Below are 23,363 nucleotides of genomic sequence, written 5' to 3' on the forward strand. Positions count from 1 at the left end.
GCATATGAATTACGTCCTATACTGATCATTTATTTGTGGTGGGGGACACAAAATGTACTCTCAGTAATTTTTAAATATACGATACATTGTTATTAACTATAGGGGTGAATTTGTTCCTGGTGAAGCTGACTGTAAAGAAGGAGTGGAAGGGGTGGTGCCTGTGGCTCAAAGGGGTAGGGCACTAGCCCCATATGCCGGAGGTGGCGGGTTCAAACCCAGCCCTGGCCAAAAACTGCAAAAAAAAAAAGGAGTGGAGGAGGGCTAAGGGGAACTGCGAAGTGTCAGAACAAGAAGTGAACCCCGGCTCTGCCCACCAGGTGACCCTCCAGTTATTTAACGTCTGAGTCCTAGTTCCCTCACTTTCTTGTTTGTTTGTTTTTATTTTTTTTTTTTTTAGTTTCTTCACTTTTGAATTGAGGATAAAACCTACTTCACAGGGCTCCTGGGGGATTACGTGCAGGAACATGCCAAGCACAATGGTGTATGATAAATGTTCAGTAAGTGCTAATTCATTTTTTTTCTGCCTCTACAAAGAAACTTAAAGTCCCACTTCTTCCATTTTTTCATGCCCATATGAAGTCAAATGGAAAACCACAGCCAAGACTTCTACTTACCCTTCTCCTTTTCTCAAAGTTTATCAGTCCACCCTGAAAGAAATTAAAAAAAAAAAAAAACAAAAAAAACCAAAACAGTTACCAACCAGGCTGCTTTTGAAACATAGCCCTGTGTGGTTTCTAGGTCACATTAAAACAGACCAAAGACATGATAAAGTCACAATTATTAATGATACTAGAATTATAGCTACTAAGGAGGAAGAGAATCATCTTTTTGCTTCAAGAAAAATACTCCTTTCATTTATAATAGGGCAAGAAAGGCATCTCTTCAAATGTCTAAAATCAACTAAAATAGCAATGATATAAAGAATTACAAATCAGAATCTAAATATATTCTGAGAGCCCATAAAGATGAAAGCTTGAGTAAATATTCCAAATCCACCTTTTTCCCTGACCAAAAGCAACAAAACACATGGTCACTGACTCATACTAGAAACCAAATTGTCAATGGTTTATCACAAGGGAAGTCATTTCTCTGCAGCATCATGAAGAAGCTGAGTTTCAATTCTTCATCTCCTTAGTTCCTACTCTCAGGAGGCTTAATTTAACTTCCAAATCTTTGGTCACTCCCCAAAATTCCCCAACACTGATGGCTGTTTCCTGAGATACGCTGAGGCAGAGGATGTGAAGAGTTATGCAGTACAGAACTCGGGAAATGCAAAGTGAATAAATATGTACCACTACACATTTGGAAAGCTCAGAAGTGGATATATGCAAAATAATGTCCATTCCTCCTAATTATGATACAATAAAAGTGGGTGACTGCATATGATAATGATGGAGGTAGAATACACTTAAATATATAAGCAATCCTTAAATATCATTTCAAATTTGAAATTTCATTTCCACTCAGTATTTTATTACTCATACTAGCAAGCTGCTTATTTTTACTGGGTTTCATGGCTTTTCTCCTACCACGGGAGAGAGAAAGAGAGGGCGAGAAAGAGAAAGGTGTCTGAGAACAGAAAGAAAGAAAGGGGGGGGGAGGGAGGGAGGGAGGGAGGAAGGAGGGAAGGAAGGAAGGAAGGAAGGAAGGAGGGAGGGAGGGAGGGAGGGAGGGAGGGAGGAAGGAAGGAAGGAAGGAAGGAAGGAAGGAAGGAAGGAAGGAAGGGAGGGAGGGAGGGAGGGAAGGAGGGAGGGAGGAAGAGAGGGAGGAAGGGAGAAAGAAAAGAAGAAGAAAACAAAACTCATACTTGAAAATTCACAAATTTGACTAACTCCCTATCCTACGAGGTAGAAATGTCTGCCAAGGTCCAACTCAACATCAAGGTCTCACTCAAACCCACTCTTTCATAAGTTCCTTTTATCACATCCTCTCATAGGAATTAATCATGACCTCTGTGTTTTCTCACTGCATTTCTGTTCAACTTTCCACTACCACCATCATTCACACTGGCTACTTTGATATGCTACGCCTTCCACTAGATTTCTGAACCACTTGTGGTGTGTTATTTTGGGGGTTCTTTGTATCTTCCTGGCATCTAGCAGAACACCATGCGCATAATGGGCCCTCAATGGATACCAACAGAAGTGAATTCCTGTTGGGGGTTTCCAATGAGAAGGCCACGGGGCTAGTTATACCACCTGCATGGAGCTCACCTCGATGTAGTCTGGAAGGGCCGTGTCAAGCATGGTCAGGTCAGTCAGGAAGGTGCCCAGGTAGGGCACGGTTCCCTGCATCATGCCCTGAGGAGCAATCAGAGCAAAGCTGTCCTTACTGTTATTGAAAAGTTTAAAGTTTGATAATCTTCACACAGGAGCCAAAGGATCCACTTGAGGCTTAATTGAGGGCCATTCATGAAGGAGGTTAATGGATGAAGGACCACGTGAATGAACAAAATGTTTAAAATCCCTACAAAAATAGAATAGAAACTCCATATTCTCTAAGGTCTAACTTTCAAAGTCTTGAAAACCGAACCTCAAAGCTAAGAGATCATACAGGTATGTGCAAACGTGTTCAGGTCAGAGAGACCTCTGCTCCATTTCAGAGCATGTGGACACTCCTGGAAGTTTGGAATGGCCCTGGGTAGAGATGACCTCATCACTGGTTCAGTGGACAAGTATGAACCCTGAAAGTCTGCAGTGTCACTATTGAAATGACCCGTGGGGCTAAGATTTACTTTCAAAGAATAGAGGAGGAAAAGAGAAAAGCAGTGACTTTTAAGGAAAACCTGGCAAACTCTCCTCACACCAAGTGATAAAGTTAAACATCACTAACGGCACCATCAGTGTGACAGCAGATATCAGGCTGATACCCTCCTCGCCCCTTGATAGGATGTGACAAGAAGGGCACTTCATATCTGTGACAGTCTTTCCAAAAGCCCATCACCTCAGTCTGATTACCAGAAAAACAACGAACAAACCTACACTGTGGATCATTCTACAAGCAACTTGAACAGGGCTCCTTAAGATGTGAAGGTCATAAAAAACAAAAGACTAGGAAATGGTCACAGAACAGGAGAGACTAGATTGATATGACTACTATATGTGGTGTGGTGAGCCAAATCGGGTCCTGGAACAGGTGAGATACTAAAGGAAAATGGTGCAGTCCAAATAAAGTGTGGATTTCAGTTAGTAGTGTTAACGCCAGTTTCTCAGCACTGACAGGTGTACCAAGGTTACAGAAGACTTCACAATGGGGGAAATGTGGTGGGGGTTTACAGAAATACTATGTACTGGCTTTGCTGCTTTTCCATAAGTTTAAAATTATTCCAAAATAAAAAGGTTATTTTTTCTTTTATTTCCTTTTGGAAATGACAGTGGAGGCAATTCTACCGAGGCATATTCTATATATCAAGAGCGCTTTGGAAATCATGTCTGTTCTCCGCAAAGCTGCCAAGGCACTAACCCTTCTGCAGAAAAAATTAAAAGGGGCTCCCACGGTCTTCTTATTCTAAATTTCATTAAGGCACTTACAGAAACTCCAGCAGGAACACAAAGGCTCAACCAGGGCAAAGCCAGGCTGCTTGGCACATGGCAGGCTGCTTCCCCAGCCAGAACTGTTCTGTGAGGTTCACACCAAGAAGGGCTTTGTCCTTTAGGAACTCACTGTCAGCTACAGCGTGTCCTTCCCCAGTATGTGTACAAGGTCTCATCCAGAACTAAAATAATCTATTCTTTTCTTTTTGGCAACAGCTATTTTTAACTTGTCTTTGAACAACCAAACAAGTTTGAAACACTGAATATTTTATAGGCTTTTTGTTACAGAAGAGTCCTATCATCCAAAAGCATTTCTGATGCATGTTCAGCTTCCAAGGGAAGAGAAAATCCTCTCAAAGCAGGAATGAGAATATTTACTTTGTCGATCTCTGATCTCCTCACTCTGTTTTTTCCCTCTTTATGCTAAAAGTTAGGAGTTTAAAGTGAAACTGAGGATGATCCTAACTACCTTTCTGTCTTAAGAAGGGAGGTATGACACTCTTTTGAGTTTTTTTTTTTTTTTTGGGGAGACAGAGTCTCACTTTGTTGCCCTTGGTAGAGGGCTGTGGCGTCACAGCTCACAGCAACTTCAAATTCCTGGACTCAAGTGATTCTCTTGCCTCAGACTCCCAAGTAGCTGAGATTATAGGCACCTGCCACGATGCCCGGCTATTTTTAGAGATGAGGTCTCACTCTTGCTCAGGCTGGTCTCAAACCCGTAAGTTTAGACAATCCACTTGCCTCAGTTTCCAAGAGTGCTAGAGTTATAGGCGTGAGCCACGTAAAACTAGAAAGATTCAGTTAGTCCTTGGGTTTAGTTAAGGAGAGCCGATCAATGGTGAGTAAAGAGTAAAGGATTTAGAACAAATGAAAAGATCTCTGAATATAAAGACTGCGTCCTCCTGGGAGCAGCAGTTTCTAAGTGCAGGAGTGGGCAGAAGAGTCAGCAAGAAGGAGGGAAGTCCGCCTGCTGGAGCCTTCCCTTCCCTTCAGAAAAAGCTGCTCCAGAAAACAGGATTTGCAACTCTGTGCTTACTTGCCCCTGGGTAGAAGGAGGGTAATAACCTACAGACCTTCTAGGGCTGCTGATGAAGGCAAATGAGGTAGGGAGTGGGCGACCCTCCTTGAAAGCCTGGTACCCTGGAGACGGAAGGTGCAGGTGCCATGCAGGAGCCCAGCCTCCACACAGGCCCGTCCCTGTGGGCTGTCAGGGAGAATGAGCGTCAGTCATACCATGTCTTTCTGCAGCTGAAGCCGCCTCTGAGTACGCTTCTGGTTTTCTTTCACACTGCTGTCCAGGTTTGCAAATTTTGAGGTTCCTTCCTAAGAAACAGAAGGACACACAGAGGAGAGTGGGGGGGGATGCCATGCTGGAGAGAGGGAAGGGGCACCTAATTGTTGACACACGACCACACAACGTGAAGAGGCCTCCCACTGGCTCTCACGCAGTGCTATGCAAATGTTTGGCTGGTGTGTTGCGAGTGGTCCATTTGTAATGAGGCTGGTGTTCCTGGATTATCCTGTGTTGACCCTACTTTATTAGAAGACTTGACTTGATTTGGTGTGGTCCCACCTAAGGGGCACAGTGTAAGGGTACACGGCACACCTCCTGGGTGCAGGACACAACTACCACAGGGACTTTACCTAACAAATGCAAACAGTGTAACCTAATCGTTGTACCCTCATATTAATCTGAAACTTTAAAAAAAGAAAAGAAAACGAATACTCGACATGGTTATACTACATAAAATCAGTCATCAACGCGGGGCAGGCAATTCCCAGAACTGGAGATATTTTTACATATCCCACATTTCACTCAGGGTAATCAGATGTCCTGGAAATGAAGATCTCTTCCTCTGTACATTTTGTGATTTCTTGGTCTTGGCTTGAAATGGGTATGCCAGCATTCTGTGAAAGAAAGGGACTATTTCTGTGGTATTTCTTAGTTAAATGAAACTTTTGCACCGGAAGTTTTCTGAGGAAGTCCAATATTGTGGTACGTCCCCAATCCATGAAAGCCGGGCCTTCGCACATTTTTTCCCTCCCCCCCAAACAATTCTCCTAAGTTGCCTCGCAGGTTTGGAACTCTTGCAAATCAATCCTTCCTCCTGGCGTCTGAGGACAGATGGCTACCCCTTCTGCTGCTGCTTGTTGTAACAACCAACTCTTCTCTGTCATGACTAACCAGGAGTTTGCTGACTGAACATAAAGTATTTGCAGTTTTGTGGTTTCAGGGTCTTGTTAAGTTCTCATTTTCCAGGAACCGCATGAATGAGGGGTCAATTTCATAACCCAGGAGTGTAGAACATCTATATTCATTTTCCTTAGTCGGTTTTCTTGAGATTTATCTCATTACACAGCACGTGACCTTCCACTACTGTACAACTCCAGAAGATTCTTTTCCAGTGACTGAACTTGCTGATGGCAGGAAGGTACTGATACAGTCTATCACTCACCAGCCTTAACTCAGCTCCCAGGAGCATCGTGACTCATTACCTATTTAAGTTCTCCCCCATCACAAATGCTGATAATAAGGAGAGTTAACCATTTAAAGATCTCCCACTTACAGTTTTTCCCAGGGATGAGTTAACGCAGCCTAACATGTGCCCTTTCCTGCGCTAGGCGGCTGTGAGTCCTCTGAAATTCTTGAGAATGTGACTGGAGTGAGAAGTCAGTTCTGTTTAACATGGATGGACGTGCTCGCCTCTTCCCAGTATACGGGCCCTTCTGCTTCCTTCCGCCCTCTCTCTCATGGCAGAGGAATAATGGATGGAAATTACTATAGACATACCTAAAATTCTTAATGAGGCCTTCTGAAAAGTTAAAAGCACCTAAGAATCACAGATAAACAGAGATGTGAGGGATATTTAAAAAGGACAACCTTCTCACTGTCAGGAGAGATGAAGACCTGGATTAGAGAACTAAAAAACACTTGTTGATTTCATGTCTTCCTGAGAGAATGAGATTCCACCTCTGGCTGGAGCACTACAAAGACTGACCAGTGCCAGTTCTTCTAAATGAGCTGTCCGCTGAAAACCCATTTATATACACCGTTGCCACATCCAGCAGTTTCAGCTTTTTCCTTCCAAGGCCCTCTGCTCTTCCAGTTCTCACAACACCAGCGCTCTCAATCTTCTTGAGACTCCCCACCAGCCTCTGTGACGTCGTGGCCCTGGTCCATGCCCCCTGCCTCCCGCGCTGCTCATCCTCATCTGCTCTTAGTGACTCTTCTTCCTGTCAAAGTCATTCTCTTGTTTTTCACTCTACTCACATCTTTGGAAATACGATCCAGTCCCATGACTTTAATCATCACCTATGGGTGGATGACTTTCAAAACTCTCCCTCTCCCTCCATCAATCTCCTGCTTCCTCTCCCTTTCACCTCTCCTCCTTTCTCCCTAGCATGAATGTCTTACCCAAGCCTCACCTTTGCTCTATCTCCACATTTAGTAGAGTTCAACTGCCCTTACCCATGCTGTTGCTAGGCCCCAAAGGGACCTCTTCTGCTCGGTCTAGAAGGACTTTGTCTACTAGGCGCTAAATCCATCTCAATAAACATTGGTTAAATTATAACTTAAAAGCTACTGGTGATTATTGCTCAGAGCTGGCACAGTTCTAAGCCTGCTGCCATGAATTTGCATTTAGTGTGTTTTTAGAGCTTTGCCCAACATACATCTCCTCCAGGGCTGAACTGCTGGGGGGCTTTCTTTCTGTTGTTTAAATCAACTCAACCAGGGAAAATTCTCACCGAGAGTCACAGGAACCAGGAAGAATTTGTGGTATTCTGCTTTCTTTCTGTTTTGAAATTTGTGGTCTCTACAATTCTCCCACTTTAAAGTTTTAGAAATCTTAAGAACATAACAGGTTTAAGATAATCTTCAAGAAGAAATAAAAACTTTTTTCAACAATTAAAAGGAAAACCACAATATTTACCAATTATGTTGCCTGGGCCATATTTTAACATGTATAAATGACAATTATATCCTCCCAGAAATAAAAGAGAAATCTAGGTCATCTAACACTAAGATCAGTACTAGTCCAGGAGTAACACATTTCAAATAGAGGCCAGTAGTTTTTCTTAGCGGCTCTTTGGAGAACCTAATTGAGTACTCTGATTCATTTTTCTTTTTTTTTTTTAACAACTGTGCTGAGAATTAACAACTACAATTACATACTTCATATGAAGAATGATTAATAAAGATGACTGGAAAGGACTTTAAATACATACCACAGATATGGACCAAGCAGAGCATTCCACTGTCGTTAACGATAATGCACAGACCACATGAACTCATAGCCAAGGTTTTCATTTCTTTGGGATCTGAGCCATATATAAGAAATTTAACTCAGAGTACTGGAGTGACTTCTACATTGAAAGGTTTATGGGATCTTTTATGTCTAGATATGGCTTTGCGTCTAAGGTTTCAGCCAGAAGACTGCCACCAGGCAATGAGCCGGTATTCAATTTATCTCTGTTAGAAGGACGACTCGGGGCTATTGGGAGTTGAATGTGTGGCTCCGGTTAGTCTAGTTCCAGACTGCTGACGGGGAGACCACTAAGCCATCTCCTTCCAGCCAGATGGGTTTCCATTTAAAGAATGCAAATCCAGGGGGATGTGAAGCCATCTCAGCAAGCATTGTTTAGTGTGCAGGTAATCGGGGAGTCCAAATCTAAAGTCAGATGTCAGCATAAACAGCCCTGCCCATGTCATCTACACCAAGAAGGGCTTACAGTGGGCACAGTGCAAAAGTCATGTGAATGATATCACCATCAGGTCATGCGGTCAAGCCGTAGTTTCTAAATACTTACTACAAGCCAGGCACCGTGGGAGCATTAGGGATACAAAAGTGAGGAAGGTAGACACAATTCTTGCCTGCAAGAGGCTAATGGGACAATAGGGAGATGGATTAAGTATAAAGGCAATTCCAATAAAACATGTGACAAGTGCCAGGATGGAGGCATGATGGCTTCTCCTGGGGCACATGGGAAGGTACTTAATCAGACTGGACAGTGTCAAGGAGGGCTTCCAGAAAAAGAAGAGTCTGCACTGAGACATGAAGGCTGAACAGGACCTAGGAGAACAGTGATGAAGACCTACGAGACACCCTGATAGGAACAACTATCTAAGAATTATCCCCTGGATACCTTTTCTTGGTAACCCCACCTCCACTTGACTTGTATTCCTCCTCCAGTGTCCTCCCTAACGTGAGTATGCAGCTTGTACTCTACTCATTTTCACTGGTTATGCATACTTGGGGTTTAACATGTATATACCTCATCAAATATGAACATGAACAAATACGAATGTGCAACTTATATTTGCATAGTGCTTTCAAATATTTTACTGTAGTCAATCTTCAAAACAATTTTATGAGATCAATAGAACAAATATTATTACTGTCCCCAATTTACAGAATAGGACATTAAAGACAAGGATTCCTTCTTCTAATTGCCTAGTTCAGGGCTTCTCATTATGAGTAGGACACTTGATAAATGGCTGCTTATCTACCTCCCCCATGAGACTATAATCCCTTTACGATCAGAGACTGCCTGCAATATGGTTTCATCTCTTAACACCTGCCGCACGAGGAGTGCTTAACTTATATCTGAATCAGTGCAATTTGCCTTCTCTATGAAGCTATACCTGATCCACCCTGCCCCTAACTCCCAAACAGTCAGAAGAAATAACTTTATGCCTTAGTGATAAAAGCACAGGTTTTGGAGTCTCCCAGGTTGGAGTCACATTTTAGCTCTACCACTTCTCAGCTGTGTGCCTTAGGGGATGTTTCTTCCCTCTCTGAGTCTTGGCTATCTGCAAAATGATGATGATAAAATCCACCTTACAGAAAGGCTGTGAGGATAGTATCGGGCCTATCCTAGTTCCCCTCTGGTGATTACACACAACCTGTTGTCTTTGTTTGACTACTTCTCCTTGTTTAGAGTCTATATTCCCCAACTAGCAAGTGACCTCCGGGAAAGAGGGTCTGTGCTCATTATCTTCCTATCTGTAGAAGCAGGTTCAATGCTTTACAAAAATCAGGCATTCAACAAATGTCTGGAGAAAGCAAATGAACCAAGCTATACTGTCGCCCAGCACGCAGTTCAGAAGCAAGCTCGCATCTGGTGTTCAATAAATACTGCTGACTGACAGATTGTGCAATTCAGTCCAAATGAAGGATGTGGAAGTGCAGGCTCGGCCTCTGTCATTCTGGGAGATATTTTGCTGAAAAGAAATATTCCAGGGCCTCTGACCCACCTAACTGCCAGCAGAGTAGCTTGTTCGGGAGGTACACATACAGACTCCAGTTTCACAATCTGGTTGCAAAACAGGGAAGCTAAAGAGGGTAGAAGAAGAAAGTGCAACTGGACTTCTTGACTCTTCTGAAGTTCCTTAGATTCTGCATTAAAAAAAAAAAAATCTGTTTTCTAATCACTTTAGACTTGGGAGCAGGGGTGGGGATGAAGGAATTTAAGGGGCCCTTACTCTTCCCTCGAATAGATTCCAGAGATATTAACCTGCTAGCCAGTACCCTCACTAAGAGTCTCACCTTCATCAGGAGTTCCCGGCTGGTCAAATGGTTATTATGGTCTGAGAAGATATCTGAAAGTTCTTCAAACATCAGCATTCGGTCCCTGTGAAGAGAGATTGAGAGAATATTAATGACGAAGAGTTAGGAAAAGCCTACCACGAGGTCTCGCTTCAACTGAGAGTGTCAAGGAGGGCTTCCAGAAAAGGAACAGTCCACACTGTCTGAAAGTTCAGACATGAAGGATGAACAGGACCTGGGAGAACAGTGATGAAGACCTATGAGGTGTCCTGATAGGAATGACTCATCTGAGAATTATCACCAGGATGCCTTCCCACTCAGCTGCCCTCAGTCCCTATGTCTATGAAGGAACTGTACTGACTCTGGAGTGGCGGGCAACGCGAGCCCAGGTGAAACCGATGAATTTCTTTATGCGGGTGGCTTCTATTTTTTTTTAAGGTAGACGTAGCCACCTGTGTGAAGAGAGGTCTATTTTGTAACTACGCCTGTTATAATCATAAAAAAAGGACTATTCATCAGTTGGGGCATCAAGGTGTTCACCTGAGACACGTCCTATTCAGTGAGTTAGCAACACACGCAAAGCCCAGTAGCACTGGAGAGCTCACCTGCCCCGCCCAGAGAAAAAGACGTCAAGGCCGGGGATATGCCCAAGTGTCCAATTAGTAACTGCTGAGATTTGCAGGTATAAACCCACATTTTCTGAATCACAGACCAGTGTGCTTATACTCAAGAGGCAGAGCAGAATGGTGGAAGTACTTGAGGCTCTGCAGCCTATGGGCTGGGTCCAAATGCCAACTCTGCCACTCGCTTTCTGAGTGAGCTCAAACAAGTTGCTGAGCTTTCCTGGGCTTCAATTTTCTGGCTTGCACGATGGACGCACGACGGCCCCCGAACGGAACTACCATGGGAGTGAGACCTCGCAGAGAGCACCTGCTCTGCCCGCCATAGCTCCCAAGCCTCCTCCTGTTCTGCATGCCCCTCCTGAGTTACTAGGGATGATGATTCTGCAGGCAAAGAACTACTAGAGGCAAGGGGCGGCGACTATGGCTCAAAGGAGTGGGGCGCCAGCCCCATATGCCGGAGGTGGTGGGTTCAAACCCAGCCCCAGCCAAAAACTAAAAAAAAAAAAAAAAAAAGAACTAGCAGAGGCAGTATAACAACAGGGCATTTTCATTATCGTGAAAAAGCTATTGTTAAGAGCTGTTTATTTTACAACAGAGTGTAATATTACTCTTTTAACAAAGAAACTATTAAAGGGTCTGAGAAAATAACTAAGAACTTAATTTCATGTGGCCCTAAATAAAGTGAAATAAATAGATGTCCTCTCTGTCTACTGAAAGATAGAAATGAAGAGGATTATAAAGAAAAGTGGTAACATAGTAAGACTTCATAACTCTGTCCCTCGAATTTAGCAACGGGGAACATGGAAAGCTGGTATGGAAGTATCTTCTCTAAGGAACCGTGACACTTCTACAGTGTCCCTGCTGAAACATCAACCAACCGAGAAACAAACCAGATATTCACAATGTGCAGAATGCAGCTTTGAGGGGATTTTGTTCGTTTTTTAAAAATAGTTACTTTAAAAAGCCATCCAGGTCAGGCACAGTGGCTCAGGCCTGTAATCCCTGTATTTTGGGTGCCTGAGGAGGGAGGATGGCTTACAGGCCAGGAGTCTGAGACCAGCCTGGGCAACACAGTGAGACCCTAACTATACAAAAAAATAATAATAATAATAAAGAAAATTAGCCGAGTGTAGTGGCACATGACTGTAGTCCCAGCTACTCAGGAGGCTAAGGTGTGAGGATCCCTTGAGCCCAGGAGTTTGAGGCTGCAGTGAGCTATGATCCTGCCACTGCACTTTGGCCTGGACAACAGAGCAAGACTCTGACTCAAAACAAAACAGCCATCTGAAAGAACACACTTTCTCATATGGCAACTAAGGAGACTAAGACACAAGTTTACTAGCTTTTTAATTTGTGTCTTAGCCTCAAAGTTGCTGTGGAAGAAATCCTAGGATGGCTGGGTGACTCCTTAAAGTTCTATTTATCAACCACCAGTGAAAGCTAATATTACCTTTCACTGCAATCAGACAAGGTTGCAATAAGGCAAAGCTGCATTATAATACCTGATCGTCCCTTTATTTTTGATACTATAGTTGGGAGGATGATGAGGGGAAGAAGAGGCAACGTAGAGGTGTGAAGGGTGAGGACGCCCCAGGCTTCTGATTTTCCCATTGTCTTTCACCAGGATTTTATGTTAATCCTACCTTTCATAAAATGTATGTGCAAAGGAAAACCTATCAACTAATCTCTCATATACACAGAGACTACTCAAAATAATGAAGAGGAAAACCAAGGGGAAAAGTCCTGATGAAGAAAACTGCAAAAAGTTCTCTGGTCTACAAGTGAAGTTCTGGAGATGGAAAATGTAGCAGTCGTGAAATAATAAGGAAATTAGGTTGTTGATTGTTCCAAAGGTTGTACCAAGAAATACGAAGGAGAAATAGCCTAGAATGTGGCCAGTTAATAATTTCAGTCAGGTACTCAGGAGCGCCTAAGGGTTTCTACTATCAGTAAGGTAGCTATTAATATGCTGAAGCAGAAATGGATTACAAAATAGCTTCCTGCTGGACATGAAGAACTAAGACCCTCTCTGCACCCCTGAGGGATCCTGGAGTAACTCAGAGCTTTGGAATGAGGCTGAAAACTAACTAGAAGTCAGGGCAAACTGCTATAAATTCAGCATTTCACAACCTTACCCCTCGAAATCCAGATAATAAGCACATCTTTCAAATCACCCCAAAGGCCAGTCATCTTGGCACTGGTACACTTACTTAGAATGAGGTTGATTTCTACAGCAGCCCTTCCTCAGGACTCACGCATGGTCATGAACCCTACCCGGAACACACAGAGGATTTCAAATATGCTTCCCCGGTTATGTAACGGGAGCTTTGAAGGTGAGGGCCCATGGCACCAATATAGCAACTAATCACACCAGTCAAAGCCAAGTAGAGCAGACTCTTGGGAACTTACTTTGGGACGGCTGCCCACGTCTTTTTTAACCGATAGATGGAATTAGACTGCAATGCTGAAACGATGGCTCTCAAAGAGGAAAAATTCTTCAGGAGTCTACATTCCTGTATGGGGAGTGATGAAAACATAAAAGGCATTTAAATATCAATACTACAGTGACTTGGTGGTTTCCTGTTTTAGAGGTATCACAGCTGCTATGAATTCTTACCACTAAATAGGCAGCTGTATAAATACTGAACATCAAAAAGTGGCTCCTTCCTCCCACCCCAGTCATTGAAACACTTTATAGATTTTGGCACCATATGCTTGTTTTTCTCCCTTTAATATATTTTTTTGTGTTGTTGTTACAATTTTATGGTTTCCAGCTTTCCTAGTAAAAACACTAATGGAGGTGAATCTTACAGAGCCGTGCTAGAAAAAGCAACTTTCTTTTGCTGAGAGCACACAGATACCCTAAAAATACACATGAAAGATCACTTTAGACCCACAAACTGAGCTGCACACCAGCCACTGCAAGGTCAGATGGTATGGAACATCTCACGACCAGCCCTTGTTCAGAGAGGTGTATATAACTTTGCAATAAAAATTCACCACAATTTGAACTTTGGCTTTTACGCTCTTAGCCAAGAGGGACTATTTTTATACACATTCATTTGGTTTCAAATTGACTTGTCCTGCAACTATAAACATTCAGAAACACCTTGGTACTTCTATGCTTCCAAAATAACTTGGCCTTTTAAAATAAAAGGCAGTGTTTGGCAGTGTTTAAAAAAAAAAAAATAGAAACAGAACAGGAAACATTCTGAATGCCATTTTCTGGGTAAGGAGAGAGGCTTCCTACTTAAAACTTCAGCTACCATAAGGAGCCAATAGCATGAGCAGTTAGTGACCTTGGAGTCAACGTCTTGCTGAATGAACAGCGGGGACAGTAAAATAGGGAAAGGGTCCTAGTGCTGGCTGGCATGCGGAAGGTGGCAATGTGGTGGATGCTTCCTACATAGGCACGTGGGTGTGCAACTGATCCGCTGCTGACAACTGAGTCCACCTTTTGAGCACGTGTTTGGCTTTGTGCAGAACATCTGGGAGAAGGAGTCCCAGAGTAGTTGGACATGAAAGCAAATTGCTTCAAGGGCCATTTCACAAAGTAATGCTAATCCTGAATATGAAGGAAAAACAGCATTCTCTAATTTAGCATGCCAAAACCTGGCTACTGAAAACCATGCCAAACAAACCCTCAAACATTTTCTTTAGAGTAAATGCCAAAGTACTTTATAAAAGTCATGTTCACTCTTTTTAAATACCTCAATGTCCTCCCAGAAAGAAAAGGAAGAAAGAAGGAAGGAAGGGAGGGAGGGAAGAGAGAGAGGGGGGAAAGAAGGAGGGAGGGAGGGAGGGAGGAAAAAGGAAAGGGAAGGCTCTAAAGTGTAGTATAGTCTAGACATGGCTATAATTACAATAAATATACAGAACACGTTCAGAAAGAGGTTTAAAGGAGTTCTAAAAGTATCTGGTCCCATTTCTAGAAATGAAGGTATCTTCCAGGAGATGTGATCCAAAAGGAAAAACGTGACATTAAAGGAAAATATAATCATCTTAGGTCATTTTTTTCATGTTTATCATTTTTTCAAATACTCTTTCAATAGAAATTGACTGTGATTAATACAGGAAAAATAAATCCTGGCAGTAAGCCACCTGTGAGTTTTATAATTTTATTAACTCACCCTATACAATGCAAAAGACGTAACATTAGGAAACTGTAGCACCAAGATTAAGGACCCTTGGCTTTGTGCCACATGCTATGGAATTTACAATATACTTCAAATTATCCAACTTGTTTTTCTAATTATCACATAAATGCACAATTTTTTAAACCAAATGATATCGTTTGAGCCACACTGTGTTGTATATATAGACTCTATCTTCTTGCTATAGATTTTCTCAGGAGCTGAATGGACTGGGAATAGAATGCTTTGGGGACACGCTGTGGCATTTGTGGCAAAAAAAGAAAAATAATTTCTTATCATTCTAAGCAAACAGAATTTCTATGCTATATCATACTTTATCAGACCTTTTTTTATAGCTCTTAATTGTCGAGAAATGAGCTCAATGTGCAGTAGGAGAAAAGCAAGTTCCTTATGCAACCCTTTGTTTCTTGATCACTTTGCTCATATACTAAAAAGTTTGTAATAACAGGCAACCTAAAAACTCAAAACAAGACACATTCTCTGGTACAATTCCATCCTTGCTCTTTAATCAAAGACAACTAAGAAGAATATGAAAGGCTTAGGCATTATGCCCTATAGCAGGTGTCCTCAAATTTTTAAACAGGGGGCCATTCACTGTCCCTCAGACCGTTGGAGGGCCAGACTATAGTTTAAAAAAAAAACAAACTATGAACAAATTCCTATGCACACTGCACATATCTTATTTTGAAGTAAAAAAACAAAATGGGAACAAATACAATCACACCGCCTCATGTGGCCCGTGGGCCGCAGTTTGAGGACCCCTGCTATAGGAAGGGGCTTAATGGAAATACACATATTGACATATAAAACAAAATGTGTTCTGGTTGAAAAAGAAAAATAATCACTTTTCAAAATCATTGTCTTGCTGAAGTAATTTCTTCTGTCTAGGAAAAAAATACTTTATCTCTAATGTGCAAATACCAAAATTCCTATTATTCGAAGCAAAATTCAAAAGTCACCTCATCCGTGAAGCCTTCTTCTGTCATCCCAATCAGAAGTAATTTCTCCCTCCTCTGCTTTTACAGGCCTCATCTCAGACAGCCCTACTGCCCAGGGTGAGATGATAATTCCAGTATGTCCTTCTTTGACTATAGGTTCCTATAAGGCCAAATAATTGTGTTCTATCCTGGGATGTTCCTGAAGTATATATTAATAGTATTTTAGCTCACACACATTAAGAGCTCGTAAAATATTTGGTGACCATCTGACGGGATACTATTCGCATTTTTCATTCATGACATAAAATGGTAAGTGGAGGTCACATGGCATGTAAACAGCTGATCCAGGAGACGAGGCTCCAACATTCAGCAGAACGGTACTCAGGACCAGGAATAAACTCTACCCACCCCAACTTCAGGTGTGAGGCCTCCAGGAAGCCTTTGGATTAAGGTGAGATTTCTGTGAGTGTTTCTCAGTCCTTTAAAAAAGAGATCACGGATTCTGAAAAGCTACCAGCTCTTCAAATCTGCAGAAGATGTAATGCTTCCAGGTACTAGAAGGGTGCATGAGTAATCACTCTGGGCTGAACAGCGGTCTGTTTGATGTGCACACCATTTGTTTATGTTCATTGAACATGGTGTAGAGATCAAGTCTGTGGTAAAAAAAAAAAAAAAAAAAAAAAAGGCAGACAGAATGTCTCATCCCCAAGAAGCAGCAGTGTGGGGGGCCCACAAACGAAAAGATATGAGCAGGAGATCAAATTTTTTTTAAAGGAAAATAAATAAGGTCCCAAGTTCAAAAGGTGACTTTTTTTTTCTTACTTTGGAACGAGCAAAACCCAGTGGATCCTCACTTTTGAGGTCTTTTGACTGCCTTTTCAACCAAATAGCCAAACCATTTAAACAAAGCTGATGGAGGAATCTCTAACATCTACTGCACACAAAGAATATTCTTTAAAAGATAATTACATGAGCAATGTTGATCCACTTCTCCATGATTTTGGCTCTCTGCTGAGTTTTGAGTTCTTTGCCCCCCAGGATGGTGCTGACAACACATTTGGTGAGGGTATTAAACTGAGAGATGGTAGCACGGATGGTAGGAGCCAAATGCTTGTTTTCCTTCTTATCCCTTTGAGACCAAATGCAGCCCAGGCAGTGGTGAGGCACTACTTTCTTGAACAGTTGCTAGAACAAAAGAAGAACCGACTTAAAGGATAATGCAGACACTTCATGTGGCAAAGCACGTCACCAGGGTCATCTGTAAATTGGTATTTCACGAACGAACAAATAATCCTTTTCTTCTTGATCTGCCTTGTGGTGTCCATTCCAATAGATAAAAGTAAATAATGAATATACTAGTGGATCATAAACACCTACATGATCTTTTCAAATCTGCTCAACTGAGCAAAAAGAACACAATGACCAAAAGAAAATTTAAATGACTGAAAACATTATGACTTTTCTGTCTTGCAAGGAAAGCCAGTAAAATCTAAACTTAAAAAAAAAAAAAAAACTAGTTAGTTAAGGTTCCTTAAGCACAAAATCATATCCACAGTGCATCCTGGGCACTCACAACCATAAACGGTCTATAATGCAGGCGGGTACTCACTGACCGCCGCCTGGAAAGTGAGCCGCACAACGGCAGCACGTGCCACACTCATCAATGCCACTGTTTCACGTTCTTTAACATGAAGAAAGTAAAATACAAAAGGAGAAACTATTCAGTGTCACACAGTAAAAGAAAGAAGGAAGGATTTAAAGCCTCGTTTCCAGGTCTTTTCCTAAAAGTTATAACCAGCAAAGTTTTCTATCTTTTTCTTATGCTGCAAGTTGCAGGACCCCCACCACCACCAAAAAAAAAAATTGTTGAACAAATCAGATTCTCATTTACACAACAATTCAATGTAAGAGGCATAGGGGTTTTGCATAAAAGAATAATCACCAGGGTTTGCTTTATACAGACGACCTGCTTTACTGCTGATGTTCTAGTTGCCTATTTATCAGATAGAAACTGCCACTTTCTCTGCTCCTTTCTCAAAAGTGGGAGCTGCAGAAGAGCTAAAGCTATTGTGATAATTCCTACTAGTCGTCGGTCGCCTCTTTCTCTGGTATTTACCAGCTAACATTTGAACTAGGAAATGTGACTAGCATAATCAAATATGTACAGCTCACAAAAATATTCCAGCTTTTAAAGTACAGGAAACACACGTGGAAATGAGCTGCCAGAGATGGTCGCATGTGGATTCGGTGAATTTATTTTATCCTAATTTATACTTTGACCCCTCTACAATCCTCCAAATAAATAGCTCAGATCTTGAAATATTTATGAGCGGAAAGGGAGAGAAATACCCAGGGAACAGGGTAGATGTTGTTTCACCAGGTTTAGAATTCTTATTGCTCTCTGTCTTGAGCTCCCAGTAAAAAGTAGCCTTCCCCTAGAATTGCAAGAAAAGCTTAGGCCTGAATTATTCAGATCATTGATTCATCTTAACTCTGCAGTTACAGGCTCAGCCTCTCTCAAGGGTTCGAAAGGACTTAAATCGCATAACCCCACTGCCCTCTCTGGGCCACCCCCACCCCATGGTTTCAATGGGGACACATCCCAGACACAAAGAGAGGACATACTGCGTCCATGTAGGTCAGCTGCTCTGCCACCAGGTCCTCTGAGAAGCACGTGAATTCTGCTGACCCTCCACCCTCCAGTTCCTCTTCCTCTTCCAGGCTGAAGGAGATGGTGTTGAGAAGCCCATCTGTTTACACATGGAAAAGATTAGCAATTTGGTGCCAGTGTATAGAATCTTGCTTACAGAGGCAAACTGGACTTCTTTCATTCAGGAAGAAGGCTCCAGAAAACTCCCAGAGAGGGAACAAGCACAGTATGTCTCAGTGAAATAGAGGTCTCCCAATCTCTGCTTATTTTTACACCCTTTAGTAAGGATGGAGGCCTCTTGCTGTCACTTTGACAAACTCCTGGTTCCTAACCCAAGGACTGAGCCAGGTTAGGCAAAGGCTGGAGAAGCAGATCTGGGCTCACGTTTGGAAGTTACCCTCATCTTGGGCTCCCTCAAACTCTCTGATCAGTTCCAGGACTAATCCTATACCCCAACTGTGCAACTCTGAATTGCTGGACCACTTATGATCAGAAGCCTGGAACGGCTGGGCACAAAGGCAGGTGAGGCTTTGGGCAGGTAGGCGGGGCCGTTCTGGTGTTAGAAATGCCAGAAAAGTCCTCAGAACTCTCAACGTGCACAGCGGCTTTCCGCTTCCACCTGAAGTCAAGGATACACGAAGTAGGAGAACAGCCTTGCACTAAACTCACCTGAACCTCATTATAGATAAGCTCATCAACTAGCAAATTACACAGGGCACAGCCTGGACTTGGAGTGAAAAGCTGAAAGGCCCACACCTGGGGCAGGACCGCTAGTCTCCCTTTGCAAAGACTGCAATTTGATGAAGCTTTTCTGACTGGCTTCCCAACCTCCCTGCCCTGGCACCTTTCTGCCTTCGCCAGGTTGTCTCCCAAACTCATCCTCCTCACAGCCTCAGCGCTCTTCCTGCCAAACCTGTTCTCAGGGAGAAAATCTAGTTACTTTCACTTACATCTCAGCAGCCGTGTCAACCGGTGTGCTCCTGCTCCCCCAGAACATTTGTATTTTAAGCCTTTTCTCTCTTTATGGAACAAAAGACTTTTAGGCATCCTGGATCAAGTTAGGATGGCTTTTTTTTTTTTGTGGTTTTTGGCCGAGGCTGGGTTTGAACCCACCACCTCCAGCATATGGGACTGGCGCCCTATCCCTTTGAGCCACAGGCGCTGCCCTAGGATGGCTTTTTAAAAAATTGTATAAGGGAAAAGGGGTTGTAAGGGTGGACCCTACACCAGGTCCCTTATTCAGGGCAGCATGTGGGTACCTGCCTAGCCTGGTGGGAGGTATGTGACTTAAGGATGGGCTCCTTACCCCAAACTTGAATGTCTCATGTGAACGGGGTTGGGCTATGACTGAAAATGTAGGAGAGGATCGCTACCTGCCTCCTTAGGACAAAACACGTATAAGCTGAAGGAAGCCTAAGCCCTATGACGTGGAGGGCTTAAAGAATCCAATTTCACCACTTTTCCTCCACACAACTCTGGTGCACTCTCTCCTTGCACAGAGTAATATGAAATCTGGGAACCCAAACGAAGGTTCAGAATGGGCCTCTCATCCTTCTTGCCAGCAATGCAGAGGCTGACCCGCCTCCACTCAGGAGAGGTGTTCTAAGGTTCAATCTCATTCATTCACTCAACAAACACAGGAGCCAACACGTGTCTAGAATGCTGCTGTGTGTGAAGATCGCATGGTCCTTTCTGAGGCATAGCCCATGCCTTCACTATTTTCTGCTTTTGATACTCTGCCAGAGGTAAGTAAAAACCGGAAGCACAATTTCACTTTTGATAACTATATAGGAGAGCGTGTGACCTCTGCCATTGTGAGACTGGGTAAAACCAGCATATGAGAACCTAGGCAGTCTCCCGCTCCCCTGCCTCAGCCTGCCAAATGAGCTCTGCCTTCCAGTCCCTGAGCTGGCAACAATGAACGACTGGTCCCACCGGTTCCCCAATTAGGCATGAAGCCAGGGGCAGCCCCACTGGGGAGAGCCAGGCTCCAACACAGCATTTCCCACTCCAGCACACAGCCAGGCGTGGAGGCTGGGAGGGGAGCGGAGGTCTGCAGCTGGAGGAGCGAGTGGCCCTGGTATTCAAACATTCCTGGCAGATGAAGTCATCTGAGATACAGCAGTATTTGGCAGTCAGCTTCCAATGATGCAATTGCATTTCCCTCTCTGGGGTCCCCCATACATAAAAAATTCAGCAGGTATTGTTTGGAATGTAAAGCTGTTTTCTTTGGAGCTGATGAAGCTTCCCTTGTTGGTGCTAAGGAACATTTCCTCTCCCTGACGGAGGAAATCAGGCATCCCTTCATGGAAATGCCTGTCACAAGTCCCAAGTGGGTCAGCTGCCACAGCAACCATCACCCAGCACCCCAGGGAGGGGACAAAACGTCACAATGGAAGCTTCTCCTAACCTCTTTTCTGACTTCAAAGCTTCAAAGCTCCAAGCACCCCACAACCTGCAGTGGTAGCCTTGCCTTTGTCCTTGAAAATAGGCGGTCAGTTCCTCAAATAGGAAAGAATGGCCACAGAAACTTCCTTTGATGAGGCCATCCGAGATGCTAAGTGATAGTAATCTGCGCTGGCATGGGACACATTGCTGCTACGCTTTCTGTGCTAAAGGAGAAACACCTTTTCTGAGCTTTTAGGAGGTCAGGATCAGAATTAAATAATTCCTTGCCTGCTGGATGAGGAGTTTCTGATGGGTTTACATGTGATAGAAGGAACTACTGGGCAGATAATAGAAAGCAAATTCAGGTTCAGCATGATACACATCAATAAGGGAGGATAAAAAATCATCAAGGAGACAGACCACTCTTTTCTTCTTAGTGATAGAAGAAGCCTTAGAAAATGACTTGATTTCTCTCTGCCGGAGTTTCTACAGTTTCCTCATCTATAAACTAATGAGGGGACCAGACCAGGTGGTCTTGAAAAGCTCCTCCTTTGCCAAACTCTAGGCTCTATAATTGGCACACCAGTGACCTTGAGAACATGACACCCATACCACCCCTCCAGCTGCTTGTCCTTCTGAGGGTACCAAGGTTTCCAATATTTAGCCAGTATAGGGAGAACATTTCTCCCACATGGAGGTTAGAGAATCAGAATCAAGCTTTCTTCCTGTGAGTGAACAAGTACTCACTGTCATTTTCCACTTCTTGCTTCTGAAATTGCTCAAGAAGATTTTGTGCCCTTCTCTCTGGGTCAGAGCCTGGCATCATCCGTTTTAGATAATCCAGCAGTTTCTGCAAGCAAGGGAAGTGCGGGGGCTCCCGGAAATCTTCGGCACATTGGTCAAGCCAGGCCCTCAGTAGTGAAGCGATGGCACTGAGAAAGAGAAATGGAGACTCATACATGCCCCCGGCCGCGGGGACCCACCCTGCTGTGCCCCAGGGAAACCTGGACAGGGGCTCAAAAGGTAAAATGCTTGGAAGCGTCCATGAATTTAAAGCACTTGAGAACAAGCTGACTCCACTTTATTATCTTAAGTAGTTGCTGACCAGCAGGGACTAGGGATAAACAGTAGGATTAAAAAAAAAAAAAGAAAGCTAGGCTCCGCGCCTGTAGCTCAGTGGCTAGGGCGCCAGCCACATACACTGGAGCTGGCGGGTTTGAACCCAGCCCAGGCCTGCCAAACAACAATGACAACTACAAAAAAAAAAAAAAAAAAGAATAGCCAGGCATTGTGGTGGGTACCTATTGACCCAGCTACTTGGGAGGCTGATGCAAGAAAATCGCTTAAGCCCAAGAGTTGGAGGTTGCTGAGAGCTGTGATGCCAGGGCACTCTACTGAAGGGCCCAGCGCGGAACTCTAACTCTGCGGTGGGGCAGAGGGGATGGGGAGAGAAAAGCGGCTGCAAGCTACAGTTTTAAAAGAAAAGAGCCATTTTTTCCTCTAGTTCTAAATAAGTAATTGACCTTGGGGCTTCTGCCGAATGCCAGCACCTTATCTCAAGACAGTTATAACATAGCAACCCCAGTTTTTTTCGCAGCCCAAAAAAAGTTTTTAACAAACTTTATAGTAACTCTTTAATTGCTAGAAAAGGAGGATTTTGACTACAAGTGGGTTATTTACACTACAGTGTTGACTAACTCCCACCCAGAGATATTGAGGGCAATGGGAGACACCGGATAAGAAGGAGGAGAGAGAAAGCAGGAGAAAGGCTGTTTGGCAGAGTGAAGAGTGAGAGTTGGCCCTGGTACCCCCGCCCTCTGGGGTCCCATAGCCTCCGGGCGGGGTCAGTTCCGGATAGAGCCAGCCAATCCAATATGCACTCCTTTGTTCTCACAGCCTCCAGGTAGAATCAGCCAATCCTAAACCTCCTAAGTCACCTCAGTCCCTGCACCCACCAACCCCCCAGCTTGGTCCCGGTTTCCCCCAGGAAATTTCCCCTGCAACCCGAAATGCATCACGCCAAAGAGTATAAAACCTGCCATCATTTTGCCTGGGGGTCATCCCCTCTGAGCAGAGTCCTGCCGGAGGTACAGCCCAAGCATGCTTGAATAAATTCACTCCTTTGTTTTTTGCATGTGTGTCTGATGATCTCTCAGTGGCGGAATTTGGTCTTAACACTACCCAGGGCAACATAGTAAGACTCTGTCTCCAAAAAAAAAAAAAAAAAGAAGAAGAAGAAGAAATCTAAACTTTGGAAAAACCCAGACCATGCAGAAAAAGACATGCAGAAGATTTAGTGGGTCCAGAAGCAACTTCAAAGCAGTCTTTACACAATGAGATTATGCTCAAATCAGAGACACATCCCCCACCAAATCTACTAACCGCAAATGTTACATTTTAGGAAGTAACTGTCAGGAGGCCAGAAAGCCAGCTGAGGAAAGGAAGCGCCTGGGTTTGAAAAGATAAATGCATACATTTAAGTTTAGAAAGATCACCAGTGGTTTCGGCATGAACACCAAAAACGTCCTC

General features: G+C 43.5%; 1 protein-coding gene across 4 annotated transcripts in view; it reads right to left on the reverse strand.

Annotated features, from left to right (window-relative positions):
- The window catches only part of RGL1 (ral guanine nucleotide dissociation stimulator like 1), a 287,354-nt gene that overhangs the window by 26,044 nt on the left and 237,947 nt on the right, over positions 1-23,363 (reverse strand). For all 4 annotated transcript variants that reach the window (XM_053605796.1, XM_053605793.1, XM_053605795.1 and 1 more), the window contains 8 exons: positions 21,582-21,766; positions 18,422-18,546; positions 16,766-16,981; positions 13,114-13,217; positions 10,082-10,166; positions 4,767-4,856; positions 2,214-2,300; positions 615-647 (listed from right to left, as the gene is read on the reverse strand). In XM_053605796.1, the coding sequence (XP_053461771.1) occupies positions 615-647; positions 2,214-2,300; positions 4,767-4,856; positions 10,082-10,166; positions 13,114-13,217; positions 16,766-16,981; positions 18,422-18,546; positions 21,582-21,766 (925 nt within the window). The remainder of the gene's footprint in view (positions 1-614; positions 648-2,213; positions 2,301-4,766; positions 4,857-10,081; positions 10,167-13,113; positions 13,218-16,765; positions 16,982-18,421; positions 18,547-21,581; positions 21,767-23,363) is intronic.

Source organism: Nycticebus coucang, chromosome 10 (assembly GCF_027406575.1).
Source record: "Nycticebus coucang isolate mNycCou1 chromosome 10, mNycCou1.pri, whole genome shotgun sequence".
NCBI lineage: Eukaryota > Metazoa > Chordata > Mammalia > Primates > Lorisidae > Nycticebus > Nycticebus coucang.